The sequence below is a fragment of the Anastrepha obliqua genome, chromosome 4 (genome assembly GCF_027943255.1).
Source record: "Anastrepha obliqua isolate idAnaObli1 chromosome 4, idAnaObli1_1.0, whole genome shotgun sequence".
Classification (NCBI taxonomy): Eukaryota; Metazoa; Arthropoda; class Insecta; order Diptera; family Tephritidae; genus Anastrepha; species Anastrepha obliqua.
Window position 1 is genome coordinate 79,219,976 of NC_072895.1, and position 15,924 is coordinate 79,235,899.

Sequence of the window (15,924 nt, forward strand, 5' to 3'; positions counted from 1 at the left end):
ACATACATTAATAATCCTCGAATCTGCATTTAAAATAAACTAAAAATCTATGATGCGTGCTCAAGGTCGATCATATTTTATGGGGCGCACGTTTGATGTGGCGGTGAATACGAGTCAGTTGAAAGACTTCTACGTTTCTTTATAAAAAAAAATAATTTTTTTACCACCAAATACTCCAAATTATATGATTCCCATCAAAACAGATTTGGTTCCGCAATATCTACATATACTCCGAGCACATATGTACTTTGTCTTGCGGTAACAGGCTTCCGCGCATGCTTACTGCGAAGACTGTACGCCTCGGGGTTCATTGGGTAAAACAGTGCACTATGGTCTGAAATTCAAATTTTTTGGCATAAATTAGAAGGAATGGTACTAGGGCATTGAAATTTCGCATACAGGTTATATATGACTTAGTTAAGAAAAATTTCAAGAATGGATGAAATCGGTCATTCCCCAGGGGTACCTCCCTTGGACCTATAGTAAAAATTTTTGAATTTCAGCTCCAAAAATTGCGATATCTTAACGAAAATTGGTAAATATGTTATTCTCGTAATACGCATCGACGATACCAAAAATAGTTGAAATCGGCCAGTCCCTAGGAGAACCTCTCTTGGACCTATAGTAAAAATTTGGTTTCATAAAATGAAAAATTTGCATATGATAGGCAAAAGTGGTCAAATAATTTTATTATCCAAATATTTGTACATAAAGTAGCTTGCATTTAATTACTTCCTCATAGCTTGGATATATATTGCAATTCCTTTCTTTATTTAACAACCTCATGTTGATATATTGTCTTTTGCTTAAATCATTTTCAAGTAAAAATGCGAGAGCTTCTTCCGGAGTTAGTGGAACTGCTTCGGGTTTTTTGGAGGTAACAGCTTTTCTTATTGCTTAAAATAAATGCTAAATCACTTTGTTTTGATTTTTTTGCCGCAACAGTAGCTGTATGAATCAAAAAATCAACATCGTCATTGTTTTCACAAGAAAGATCACTTGCCAGCTTCCTCTTAAGCCGATCTTTTGCATCTGTGTAGCTAACCTTTGGTCGTCCTGCTTTACTTGAACAGGGTTTTTCCAAATCATTCTCAGAAATTTCAATAATAGTTGTTGCGGAAACCCACTGGGGGTAATTCTCTTTAAATCTATTAACCATACGATTATATTTTGATCATTTTCCGCTAACATATGCTAATAAATTTTGTATTTTTTCCTTATTTCATCTTTTTTCTTTAAACTTAACTTATTAGTATTAATTTTTTTAAAAACCCAATCCAAAACAACATTAGTTTTGCGATCGTCCTCCATCCAAACTCCAAGCATTTATTCGTGTTGGAATTTAAAGGTTGCTGAAAATTACATATATACTTAAATGGGGCAAATGTTATATACATGATTTTAAAGAACATACCCCAAACTTCCACCGAACATAAAACTCTGGAACAATACGGGACAATACACACAACTTTCACTCCACAGAACACAGGTTAATACGAAATTTTCGGTTAAAAAAGCTATTAAACAAAACTCTACACTATACAGATATGACACAATAACCCAAATTTTTTTTCATTAAGTTACAATAAAAAATAGATACCTTCCTTATATTCTTTCATTATAAATTTATTTCTTTTTTTCCTTTTTGACTATTATCGAATAGCTGTTTTTTTACAATATTTTACTGAACTGTTTACAAGTTTGTTGTTGCTTCAGAAGCATCATGTTTTACAGCTCATATTTAGAACAGAGTTGTCATATCCAAATAATTTTTTGCATATTTTAGACCACTGAAATGTCTCAATTAATACTGCGTACCTATTTTTTTGAAATAAGAAAAAAAAAATTTGGATTTATGCCAAAATATTTGAATTTCAGACCATTGTGTAGTGGAAGGACATTTCGCTAATATTAAATAGGAAGCCCCTTACTGCTTTTTCTGGACTCTGCAGTTAAATCAGAATCACTCGATTTGTATGCTAACTTAGCACTTACAGATATTAAATATTGCAGTGAGAATTTTTCTTAACCTAAATGCGAGACCTTTTGAGAATGTATTGTACTTTTTACCGCCTGTACAGTTTGTAACTTGGGCGATCACCAAAAAATCCAACACATTACAGGCATCTATCCAATTTATAAAAAAATATAGATCTATCTAATATTATAAATATCTTAAATGTCTGGGATTTTAGAGACGTATACTCGTATAAATATTTATCCTGTTGTCTCAAGTATAGGGAAATGATTTTAAACGAATGTTCATACCTATACTTTTGAGTTTAAATAACAATAATTTGTTCGTATTGTTTGCATTTTGTAAAAATACACTTGAACCAGAATCCTTTGAATTCAAAATGCAGTAAATGTGCCGTCACATATTATATTTATTTTAAGTTATTCCGACTGACAACATATCAATGTTATAGTCGTACGTTCTACTATTTATAGGTACCCAATCTACACAGGTACATTCAGAGGTAATCTTCTTAAGATATTAGTACAATCAATTTCACTAGTTAGCACATTTACTATAGTACAAGAGATCACGACAAAATTGTTCTTCTACCTTGTATCATAGTTATATTAAATTCAAAAGAATATTATGAAGGCAAAAGCTTTGGACAGTTCATCGGCCGTAACGCCAATTTTATAAAATCTTTTTTATACGCTCAATTCTTTTTATGTAGGTGGCTTGAAAGGGACGCCAGATAAAAGTGGCATATGCTAGACGGGTCCTAACAAATGCCATGTATAAGGATCTGAGAAATGTTAACAATACCGCCGCACAAAGGCTAACATAGTGTAAGCATCCGGAATTAAAGTTATTTAATTAAATCTACTTATACTCGTAAAGTGAGCATAGAGTCGAAAAATATCCCTAGATTTTTAATTTGGTCTTCAGTTTTCAATTTAGACCCCGAAATTTTATAGGTATAATCTATGGTACTTGATTTTCTTGAAAAAACTACTTGAAAACATTCGTCTGTATTAAAATTATAACCAAGAATAAACTCCATCTATGTCAGATTGCAATAAAACTGGAAAATACGGGAAGTTGTGTTTTTTAATGCAGCTGAGTAGGTCCTGCCAGATAAATAAGATGCTATCTAAGTAAGGAAAAAAGAATCCGAAATACGCTAATTTACTTACCAAAATTTTATGAGAGACCCTATCAAAAGACTTTCAGGAGTCAATGTAGATGGCATCTCCTTAATAGCCAACCTTAAAGCTATCAACACAAGTCCTCAGAAAAAATTGCACGATTTGAAACAACAGTCTCAAATAATATCGAAATTGTTCTCAAATTCGTAATACGTCTAAAGTTTGTATCGTCATTCTTATTCCCAGTTTTAAATATTGGAGTTATATGAGCTATTTTCCAATCCAGTAGCGAGGGATTTATTAAAAATTGAAATTAATAGCTTTGTAAGCGAGAGACATCTTTTGAGGAAAACAGGTGAAAGACCATCAGCATCGGTTATGGATGAAGGTTACAGAGTTACAATCACTTCTTGAATGTTTTCTTTTATCGAGGGTAATGCGACAAAGAAAAATCTGAAAGTCTTGAATAGCTGGTCAATATCGAATCACTCAAGAAATTTGGACTAAAAAATGCAGGAATTTAAAACTCCTTAATTGCCCCAGCTAATTGGTATGTTTGAACATAGTCTGATACTATATATGGAATTTTTTTCGTAAAATGGAAAAAAATAAAAAAGTATGTCGTTGTTGTTGTTGTTGTTGAGATGGTTGAACATTTCTGAGCTGAAAATGCTCCTAATTAGTGACCAGCACCGTTTTACTACCACTATCTCGTGTAAAGATGATGTTGTTATTGTTTTTTTTTTTTTTTTTTTTTCTAAGTCAGATCCGATTTAGTGAGGTCCAAGTATAGCAGCAAATCCTTTATCTCTATGTCTGAGATTTCTTTAATTTGCAGTAAGAAAAGCTTACTAGAATCGGAGTCGTGCCCTGGCTAGTCCCGGACATTCACATAAATAGTGGAACAGACTCTCCTTCGCCCCTTCCGATTGACAGCTTCTACAGATAGGGTTGAAGGGTAGATTGAGTCTAGCTGCATGATCTCCTACTTTCCAATGTCCTGTAAGGGTTGCAGTGATACGTGAAATGTTTGGCCGAGAACATCCTAGGAGGTCATTCGTCCTTTGGATTTTGTATGACGGCCATGTGTTTTTTGTTGTAATACATGTAGGTATTTGCTTCCATCTTCTTCCGGCTAAAGCATGATAGTATGAAGCAATGGATGCTTTTAGTGTGTTCAGTGGGGTGGAGACTGCCACCGCCTCTGCTATGTCTAGTGTCGAGCCCTTTCTTGCTAGCTCATCCGCTATCTCATTGCCCCGTATGTTCCTATGACCGGGAACCCATATCAGGGTAATTTCAAGCCAATGGCTGAGTAGTTTCAGTTCCTCTCTACACTGTAAGACCAGTTTGGATGAAATGTAGTTGGAGTCTAAGGCCTTAATAGCTGCTTGACTGTCTGAGAAGATAGCTACTCTTGCACCAACTTCCTTGTAGAGTATTAGTGGACTTGATTTATTGCGAAGATCGTGAAAGCCTTTTTGTAAAAGTTTACATCATTTTATTTTGTCATCAAATATGGAAAGTTTAATATGAAAATTAAATACAAATATTTTGTAGAGAGGTATCACTTTTTATTCATTTTAATTAGCAATATATCTACTTATGTCTCAATTTCACTTGATTTATTGAAAACAAGCAAGCATAACTTAATCAAGTCCTCTCTGTGCACTGAACAATTTGCCCTTGCATGAATAATGCCAATGCATGAATTATATATTTGTGTACTTGTGTACGCCTTGTGTACGCCTTGTGTACTAGTGGTGACTCCAGCAGCACAAAAAAAACAAACGAAATAGGAAATATCAGATCATCAATAGAAATTTATTTATTACTCATTAATTCCTATGCTCCAAGAAAAACTTCTACTCTTGGAAAAGGTAGATATTCCTAAATGTAAAATTAGAGACAAATAAAAATATTCTTCCGACTTAAAGTAAATTTTTATTTATTTACAAGTGCGAAGCGTGAATTAAAAATGTTGACTGCGAGTGAAATTTCACCAAAGGCCAACCACAAAAATAAAGCTTGATTGTTCGACACAATTCTCGACTTTACTTTGGTTGCAATTGTTGTTTGCGAAGTCAAAAGTGTTGGAGCGAAAGGTTATTAATGTCATTTTGGGCGAATAAAATTTATAGCAACATTCGTGTAAGTAAGGGAATCTCTAATACATACCAGTACATTCCCATGCAAACACACTTGCAAACACACACATATGTAAGTACGCATGTACTCATGTGAATGTTGATGGCCGACCGAAACCACCCATTACATTACTATATACTACAATATTACTATTCGAGGCGCTAGCGTACAAATCGCTGCGCTGAAGCACTGCACTTGTAGTGCCCACCTGCCTCTTTATGATTCATTCATAAAATCACCAAAAAACGAATATTTTTCGAATGCACTGTCGCACGAGTCGGCGCATTTGGTTACATTCTCTCGTATGTCGAGCTTCCAAGGCAATTGAGAGTAAATAAACCAAAACCAAAAACCTCTACATCCAAACTTTGCACATCGTATCTCTTCGACTCTTCGAGTGACGAGGATTCGCAGAACATTGGCGTTGTCGTAGTTTTTGTCGTTAGTTGCTCAACAAAGGTGTTCGCTGACGGCGCGCAGTAACGGTATAAGCCACACGTCCAGTTATATTTTTTACGCTGTCGCGGTCGGGTGCGTATTTAGCTGTGGTCTGAGCCCGATTGTGGCCTGGCTCTTATCAGCGTGCAAGTGAAAACGGCGGGAAAATTGTAAATTGTGCAAATTGATTGGTTTTTGTTTTTCTCTTTCAAACGCAATGTACTTTTATGTATTTTCGAGTGTTCGAATGTTGTGTAGAAATTAAAGGAAGATGTTAAGCAAAAATTTTAAAAAGAGTGTCAATTTAAACAAATCAACTCGTGTGCTTTGTAATCTATCGTCTACCCTTTCGAATTTTCCTTTGCTCTAAAGTAAATATTGACTGTCGCCTGTACTGTTATATGGATATGTACGTGAACATGGGTATATACATAATTGGGTAAAGCTAAGATCAAAGGAAAAAAAAAAACAACATGTTCGGTTTAATTTGAAACTCTCACCATTTAAACGAATCCTCAAACCTACACTTAAATATAACCATTAATGTGTACATACATACATATGCGGACATATACGAGTACATATCTATTTTATATAGCTAGAAGTTTTTATTCGTATACGTCGATTGTTAGTACATATAATCACATACGTATGTATTTGTGAGGAGAAATATGCATATAAATTCATATATGTATGTACATATGTATGCATGAGTGTATAAAATAACTTCTTTTTGTATTTTGTGGTATTTATTGTTGTGCCCACAGTGCCAACATTGAAAGAGCAAATATTCGGAGTTCAACTAGACATAAATTTCACAATGATACGAGAAACATTTTTGAACAAAGTTGCAAGCGTCGCAGCAGCATTACCTTCTCAACTTCATTAGCTTTAACGATATCATTATTGCTTGTGCACTAGTTTTCTAATCTTTTACCGAGTGAATGCCTGAATGGCTTGAATACTACATGAAAGTTAATTCAAATATTTGTCAGTATTAAAAAAATTAGGCAAAACAAATTAGAATTTTTTCAATGGATTTTTTTTTTTTGAGTGGATGTAGCAAAAAATTTCAAAGATTATACAAATAATTAATTAAGTCTCATTATCTGATTTACTACTTTTTTTAAATTGTGATATACGTATCTGTATATGTACTTATATACATATGTCCCATATATACATATATCCCGTAAACACCTTTCAGTATCCCTCGGCAAAATAGTAACGCCAACATCAAACGTTCTGACATTTTTGCAAAAACGAGAAGAAATATAAGAAGTGAGAAATTAAAAGAATAACTAAACCACAAATGTCAAAATTAAACAATTAACAAGACCGACAAATATCTTGAACCCAAGTTTTTAGAATTATTTCAAATATAATAACACATGGGCGGAAGAGTCTCGGACCTAACACATAGATGGCACTAGTTTTATTGCATTCACCTTTTTCCGAAAGTACTAACCTTAAAAAGACAGAGGTTAAAATTTCATTATATTCTATTCATTAGTTCGTGAGTTATTGTGCTAAGAGGGACGCGACTTTTGTTATTTTCAATTCAATGGATCAAAACAAATTTCGTGTTTTAATTTTACTCTCCATCAGAAACAACAATAAATCTATGGCTTGCTGACTTCAAACGCGGTTGTAGAGACACCGATGATGCACAACGCAGTGAACGTCCAAATGAGGCTGTAACACCAGAAAACATCAAAAAATTCACAAAATCGTTTTCAATGATCGAAAAGTGAGTTTGCGAAAGTTAGCTGACATCGCAAAGATATCATAAGAACGTGTTGGCTTTATACTGCATAAGCATTTGACTATGAGAAAACTCTGTTGAAATGGGGTGCGTTTGCTCACTGTTTTGTTTCATCAAGACAACGCACCGTGTCTCAAGTCAATGCTCCCACATCCAGCGTATTCGGCAGATTTGGCTCCCAGCGACTACTGGCTGTTCGCAGATCTAAAAAACTCTCGCCGGTAAGAAATTTCGCTCAAATGAAAAGTTTTTGCTGAAACTGAAGCCCATTTTGAGGCAAGGATAAGTCGTTCTACAAAAGTGGTATTGAAATGTTAGAACGGCGCTGAAATGATTGCGTTGTTCTTGATGGAAATTACGTTGATGAATAAAGCTAATTTTGAACAAAAAGAAACGTGTTTGCTTTGTTAGGCCTGGGCCTCTTCAGCCCCTGCGTTATTTATGAGTGGAATGTAATCATGACTGAAAATGGATCACGGTAAATTTTCTTGAAAGCTTGGGTTGTATGTATAAAGAGAAGTAATTTCTCCGTTCTACTGTGTCCTTATTTCCTTTCCGAGCAATTTACAATAATTAGTGCTAGTTATAAGTAATCAGTAGGTTGTAATTAGTCACTTAATCAATCACTTCATTAAAACATTCCACAGCAAGGTGGAGCAAGAGACACAAGGCAACATACAAAGTGAAATGAGTAGAACAGCTGATTTGTTTTCTTTTTTCTTGCGATTTGGTAGTTTTGTAGTTTACATTCCGGCCATCGAAATTTTAACATTCATCATCATCAATAGCACTACAGATTTGTGCATACCATTGTTTACACAACTACGGTGCTCCACTCCGATCATTTGGTTGGTCTCCCTCGAGCTCTCCGTCCAACCACTTGCCTATGGAACACTATACTGGCACCTCTCCATTTGAAAAGAAAAATTTCCCGTAAAGAAAAATTTTGAATGACTCGCTGGAGGACTTCGGTGGCCAACGTAGCAGATATATTTTATGAAAGCTTTCTCATGGCTGAAATACACTCGGAGGTTTGCCATTTCCTGGCGACCGCTATTAGAAAAAACTTTTTCTTCATTTTGGTGTTTCACCGAGACTCGAAGGATTGTCATGCACCAACCCATTCGGCTATATACCTCCACAAATAAAAGTCCAAAGGTGTGATATCACACGATTATGGTGGCCAATCCACTGGTCCGAGACGAGAGATAAATTGCTCACCGAAACGACGACGCAATAAATCCATTGTTTAACGGGCTGTATAGCAAGAAGCGCCGTTTTGTTGGAGCCAAAAGTTGTGGAGATCACGGGATTCAATTTCCGGCATCAAAAAGTCGTTTATCATGGTGCGATAGCGTTCGGAAAATTTAAGCTGATGATTCCTCCAGCCCATAAGCCACACCAAACGTTTGTTTTCAATGGATGCAGTGGCTGTTCTTGAATGGCTTCGGGTTGCTCTTCGGCACAAATTTGGCAATTTTTCTTATTGACGTAGCCATTAAGCTAAAAATGAGCCTCATCACTCAACACCAAAAATTGGACTGAGCGCGCGATGAACACTTTTCACAGACCGTCGGTATTCGTAATACAGTTTTACGATTTGTAAACGTTGTTGAGGCATAAGTCTTTCTGTGATGAAATGTGAATGAATGCTGATAAAATTATATATTTAATTTGGCAGCAGTCACGTGTAATCTGTCAAAAAAACTCTACTGGAAAAAGTACCTCCAATCTGATCACTCTTTATACATTATGTTAGACTTATACAACTCTTGGCATAATATATCCTGCAAAATTACGATGACATACAACAGGGCTGCATTTTCAACTGATCAAATTATGCTCAAACAATGAGAACAGGCAAAGTTGTCGTACTTAGAGCGACACTAACCCATAAGTGACTCATTAACTACTGAAGTACAATTTGATGTGATGTCGTCAAAGGCATGTTTGGTCCCTAGTGTATCAAAACTGAATATGTACTTAGTCAAGTTTACTATGTTGAGAATCTGTCCGGGTTTTTTCTTCAGTGCCCAGAATTTAAAGACTAAATGGTTTGAGCGAATGGATATTCGACCAGAATTATATATTTTAAAATATCACGTTTTCAGTTCTGTACACCTGTGTTCACAATAATAGCAGCGCAACATGTTACAAGGTATTAACAATTAGTTTATTTTGTATTTAATTCTATTCAATTTTTATATAAAAATATAGTTTAAGCGAAAATGAAGATCAATCGCTCGAAATCCCAGACTTTTTTCAAAATTCTCAAAAACCTACAAAATGTGCAGCACAATTGCAAACTTCTTAATAAACGCACACGGAATAAAGTTTAAAGAAACAAAAATTATGACATTTTTACTTTTTTATGAAAATTCATTAAAATCTTTAAAAATTTTGTACAAAGTTTGTCATGATTTGTTTCCCATGCTAAATGATTCAAGCATTTCAGATATCGTCGTACATTGTTTTTTTTTTTTGCCTTTAATTGGTTCATCTGTAGGCTTGAGTATAAAAAGAAGTGAACATAAAATAATTTTCAAAAATATTTAATAATTTTTAGATTTATTCAGTAATTATAATTTTGATATAGAGTTTTTAAAAGTGGAATATCTTCCGTTCTGTTTTAGTTTTTTATAATTTTTTTTAATATTTAAGAAAAAAATTTTATATTTTTATATATGTAAGAAAAAAATGTATATTTTTTTTATTTTTATACAAAAACTTTATATTTTTTTCTTGTTGAAAATTTAGGAAAACATTTTCTTTTGTAATTTTTGAATTCTTGAATTTAAATTTTCGTTAGTGTTTTAGCTAAGGCGTTGGATTATGTAAATATACGGAAATTCTACTAAGTTATTTCAGGAATTTTTTTGGATTTTTCATGTGCTGCAGCTTTTTAACTTATAATTGATTACATTAATTTAGTAGCACAATTATCAAACCAACTAAGTGTTGTTAGTTTATTGCACTTAGGCACACTCAAAATATTGTTCTCAAATACTCATAAAGTGAATGCCAACTTTTAGTAAAAGGACAAATATCCCTTTTCCCATTTCCTTAACTTTAAGCCCAACAACCCAAACTCATCAACTCAAATAGATTTTCCTGAATTTCCTCTCAAATATTTTTGGCAGAAAACTTATTTTTTGCTTGTTTTGGGGAAACTTCATTAGCCTAAATTTGTTAATGTCTTTTAATGTGATTAAATTGTGGCACAATTAAAAATCTGTGTACAAAAAACAGGATGAAACAGTATTAAAAACTTCAGCAAAAACAATAATAACAATGTATTTCATAATTAAGAAACTCACTTGAATTCATAAAATATATTTAATATTCAAATTACTTTGCCAAAAAAGTTGGCAAGCTGCAAATTGAGTGATAAGCGTGAGTGAACGCAGGCATTCCGAAAACAAACAGAAGACGCACTCGTGTAGACGAAATTTGTATGTTATGTGCTAAAACAAAAACGCTACAAAAGCAAAAACTACACTGAATAAAAGTAGGAGTAAAAGCAAATGCGACAGACATAAAATTGAAAGGCGCTGAAGGAAGGGGAAAATAAGCAAAAACTCACCCAAAACCTTCCGCACACAGCTGTGCTATTTGTTGCTATCCTTAAGCTTATCAGAGATCGACAGGGGACTCCTTTTTATCCAAATAACTATCAGGATGGCAGGAGGTGGTTGCACACACGCAACAAAGTGAATATTTATAGCAAAATTGTGGTACCACGCCCCTTTAAATTGCTTAAGTTCAACGCACTCAAAACTAATCAGATCAAAACTAATCAGATAATCAAATAAATTCACGTCGACTATGGTACCAAAAATTCAATGAGCTTACGAAAATTAGAACTAGAGCGCTTCCAATACAAGCAAGCAAGCGAATAGAACTTACATGCACAATAACGAAATAATATTAGCTAAGATTAAAAACATGGTGGAACATAACGGTCAGGAGTGATGTCTGCACAACACACTAAGCCATCCAAAACTTTAATTACTAATTTAGCTGCAACATAAAGTGCCACTTTGCAACAGAACACAAAAGATATTCAAACTACGCTCTCTAAAAACCAGTACCTACACTTGGGCCACTCGCTTAATCCTTTCTCACGGGTGCTTTGATACCGACCATGGAAATGGATGTTAATCTGCGTAAAGCAAGCGCCGTCGAACTGATGACCATCTCAGCGGGCTCCTATAGCATCGACCACAAACTAAATAATAACAACAGCACGTCATCGTTTGCTTTGCGACCGGTGGCGCCTGGCACGCCAGCCACACATCGCATTGGTTGCTGCGGCATAATTGGTCGGTTGCTTTGCTCTGGTGGCACCAGCACAGCTAAAACAGGCAGCAGCAGTGTTGACTATCAGAATTTCAACAGCCTAATGCCTATCGCCGGAAATCAGCAAGTTTTGCATACGAATGTTTCGGCTACTCCTAGTGCCGCAGCTGTTGTTTCGGCGGTATGTAAAGCGAATCTTACGCGCCGTCCCCAGTCACGTCGCACGCCGCAGGAAGTCTATTTCGAGAGCCGGGGCAAGTCTTGCAAGAAGCTGCTTAAGTTCAATGGCTACTCAAACAAGGTGAGTCTTGTATTAAATAATGGATTTATAATGTTTACAGATACATAAGAATATTAAGATGTTCCTTGTAAGAAACGATGCAACGAAGCAGAATACGAAGTTAGTTTTGTCTCAAAATTTCTCACCGAAGCTGTAGATAATTAGTTTTATTTAACTTTTTATATTACTTTCTATCTGAAATCAGTTAGCAAGCATTTGTTTGGACTCACAAGAAAGTTTAATTTACTTTCAGTTTATTCCTTATTCAGTGTATTGGTTTTGGCAGCTTGTCGCTTTAAGGAAGTAAATATTATATGAGTACATGCCACATGTTTTCAACTCGTATGCCTTCAAAACTTAATTGGCGAGAATTTTCATTTTACTTGCTCCTTTCGACTGATATTAGGAATTCCATATCAAGCGATCCAAGCATCGTTGACATCATCGTAAATTTTTTAAAAAATTGGTTTGTTTATGGGCTTGAGTATAATAACAAATTTAATGAAAAAATTTAGAAAAATAACACAGGCCTGCAAAATCTCGCTTTTTTACAATTTCTAAAACCGCTATTTCCTGAAGGTTTTTTTATGCTGAAAACGAATATGACCTGGAAAATGCTCCAGCCCGTCAGGATTTTTGGCAATTTGGCAGCATCGCAAAGTACTACTCTTTAGCTTTAAGGCCCTTTTTTAAAAATATTTTTACGATTAATATAAAAAAAGTTATTCTATTTTGAATTGGAGACTTTTAGATATGCAAATTCAACTTTTCTAACTCTCTAACGCCCCCGTAAAGGGCGAATTCAAAATAGTAGAACTTTTTTTATATTAATCGCAAAAATATTTTTAAAAATGGATTTTAAAGCTGAAGACTAGTACTTTGCGATGCCGTTGTGGAAAATTAAAAAAAAACCTTACCTTGCTCAAAAAAAAATTAAAAAATGGCCAAGATCTGCATTTTTTGACTATTTAACCTCAAATTGCCAAAAATCCTGACGTGCTGGAGCATTTTGAAGGTCATATTCGTTTTCAGCATAAAAAAAACCTTCAAGAAATACCCATAGCCATTTCAGAAACTGTACCTCGCAGGACTCTGAAATATATCCGATGCACTTGGGTACATAAACTTTATTTTTACTTAATTGTAAAATGTGAAAAATTGATGGGTGATATAACTTTTTAATAATCTTTTTCGTAATCAGGACACCAAATTACAAAGTAATTAGTTAAAATTATCGAAAAAGTGTTTTGATTGTTGGGCTGTGTAATTAATACTTTTGATATTTATTTAATGATTATGATATCGAGCTTTTTAAACCAAAATGTATTCCGTTCTTTGAAACGTTATTTTAAATAAATTTAAATTTTTTATTTTATTTTTACTATAAAATATTATTTGCGAAAAAAAATTGATTTCATGCTCAACATTTTTGGAAGGAATTGCTTCAATAATATTCTTTTGTATATTAGATTTTTAATTCGCAAACATATGCCCTTGGACCACCTATGAAGTTGTAAGCTTCTCAAAAATATTATCGGAGCTTTAATTTTTAATGTAATTTTGTGTGCTGCTAATCCTGAAGCTTTCAGGGTTTCGGCCGGCCAAATCTATGCGAAGAATGCGTCATTTCCTCTCAGTTTTTTTCAGAACTGTGTGGTTATATTATACTTGATTGCTCTTTCTTCGACATTCACATAGGTTGTATGCAAAGCCATGAGTTCTTTTCGACAGTCGTTTTCATCTACTGACGCTTCAAAATGTTGTTATACTTTCGATATTTTCTGAATTAAAAGCGCGCAACGTCGTTTAAAAAAATTGTTTAATAAAGCATCCTAACACTTAATATACCTGTATCTGTTATTTACCATTTTCGCCCAAAGATTTATGCGGCAACGCGTACACAAATATTGTCATTAAAGCTTTCATCATTCTTTTGAATACATTTTTTAATTAAATTTTGTTATTAATCTAAATTACCTAAATATTTTATTTAAAATTAGATGGCAACAATACTTAAAAATATGGCTAAATGAAAGCTATATTTACTTTAAGTTTAATATATATATATATATAAGGTTTTACAATTAATATATTTTTTTATATATTTCTTAATTAAAAAAAAAATGTGGCAACACCATCCATACAAATATTTTTTTTTATTAGCGCATCTCTCAGTTGTTACCAATATCTTAAGGTTCAAATGAAATTTCGTTAAGTTTCTGTTTTTACAATAAAGTTAAGTGGCAACACTATTAAAAAAATTGCTTTTGGAATACATTTTTCTTAAAAATATTTGTGCAGATACCCAACTGTCTATTTTTTAATAAATTTATTTTTTAATAGAAACAGATGGCAACACCATTTTAAAATCAGAGCTAGACTCAAACCATCTACTAAGCATACGCTTCCCAACAGGGTCCAAAATGTTAAAATCGATGACTAGTTTGTGAGTTTGTTTTGATCTTTCGAAAAAATTTTCTACGCTTCTAAATTGTTGCGTTAACTTTTATAAAGTTTTTAAATGAATTAAATGAAATTAAATAAAAATCAAATATTATACAATTTTTCTCGTAACGTACTTTGCTTCTGCTAGATACAGTTCCGTAAATTTGTATGAGACTCTACCAAAAATTTCGTTGTGATAGTGAAAAAAAATCAGATCAAGCTCCCATACGAGTATAACAGACATTTTCATTCCAGCTGCTTCGGTCGTAATTAGGAACTCGAAAATTGCAATGCCTTCGAGGATCTTCTTACCGATATATATTTGAAAGTGGGTCAAATACTGTATTAAAAAAGTGGAGCCGTACATATAGCTGTAATTTATAAAAATTCATAAAACGAAACATTTTATTAACGGTTAAAGATCACTTTTTCTAATCTAAACATTTTTTATTTTGATCTCACTAGTCAGTCTATACATGGGTAAACCCAAACATAACAATAATTGAAGTACTACTTCAGTAGCTAATAAGAAAAGGTTACTGATAATTGGCGAAGGGATTTAGCTTTAGGATTTTTCACCACTCGACTCGAAATAAAAGTTCGTATTCGTGTGTCATTTGGCATATAAGGGAATTTTAAGATTTATATTATATATCTTTAATTAAAATTGTGCTACGATTGGAGGCTCCTACAATTTTATCCTGATTCCAAGCGGGAGATGGGTTTTAAGAACCTTTTTCATGACAGAAATACACTGGAAGGCCTGTCAGTGCCTGCCAAGGGACGATAACAATTCGGAATTTCTTCCTATCGGTTATGTTTTTAGCTGCATGAAAAATATTTCTATCGATATCTATGCTTTGACAAATAGGAATGGTAAACTGTGTTCATTTCGGTTTGGTAAGGTTTGGCAAGTCATCATGAACCATTTAACGCGAGAACAATGTTTCCAAATTGTGGAAATCTACTTTGAAAAAAATAAATCATTTCGCGAGGTTCATATAGCACTGAAGACATCATCAGTCTGTATTTCTTTTAAAATGAGGAATGAATTGCCTTACGGTGAGCGCTATCGAGCCATGCTGACTGAGTTTTTGTTTCCATGATTAGTCACAGAAACATCGACCACATTCGGTTCCAACAAGACGGCAAAACTTACCACACATCGCGGTTAACAATTGATTTTTTGCCATGATATTATCTACCAGATTATAATAAAAAAATGCATTCCATTATATATTAATTTTAAATTCTAAAGAATTGAAAAAATATCCGACATAACTTGATGTTTCATGTGCTTCAAATCCAAACCCACCAAACAGTCACGCAAAACGCACTCAGATACAGCAGCTGCCAAGTATCTTCTAGGTAAGATTAAATACGCTTAAGGATTATATTGCAAAATTATAGCACCTCCACGTGACTAGTTTTGATTATTTATCTA

The 15,924-nt window shown here is 33.8% G+C and overlaps 1 protein-coding gene across 1 annotated transcript; it reads left to right on the top strand.

Annotated features, from left to right (window-relative positions):
- Positions 1–11,600: 11,600 nt before the first annotated feature.
- On the top strand, positions 11,601–12,334 carry LOC129244236 (uncharacterized). Its single transcript, XM_054881850.1, has 2 exons — positions 11,601–12,056; positions 12,305–12,334. The coding sequence occupies exons 1-2, from the start codon at positions 11,601–11,603 to the stop codon at positions 12,332–12,334; spliced, it is 486 nt and encodes a 161-aa protein (XP_054737825.1).
- The last annotated feature ends 3,590 nt before the right edge of the window (positions 12,335–15,924 follow it).

Bases quoted from the DNA above. Each gene is read 5' to 3' on its own strand.
- LOC129244236 (XM_054881850.1), top strand. From the start codon at position 11,601: ATGGAAATGGATGTTAATCTGCGTAAAGCAAGCGCCGTCGAACTGATG. The intron at 12,057-12,304 runs GTGAGTCTTGTA...TTCCTTATTCAG, and splicing joins TCAATGGCTACTCAAACAAG to TGTATTGGTTTTGGCAGCTT.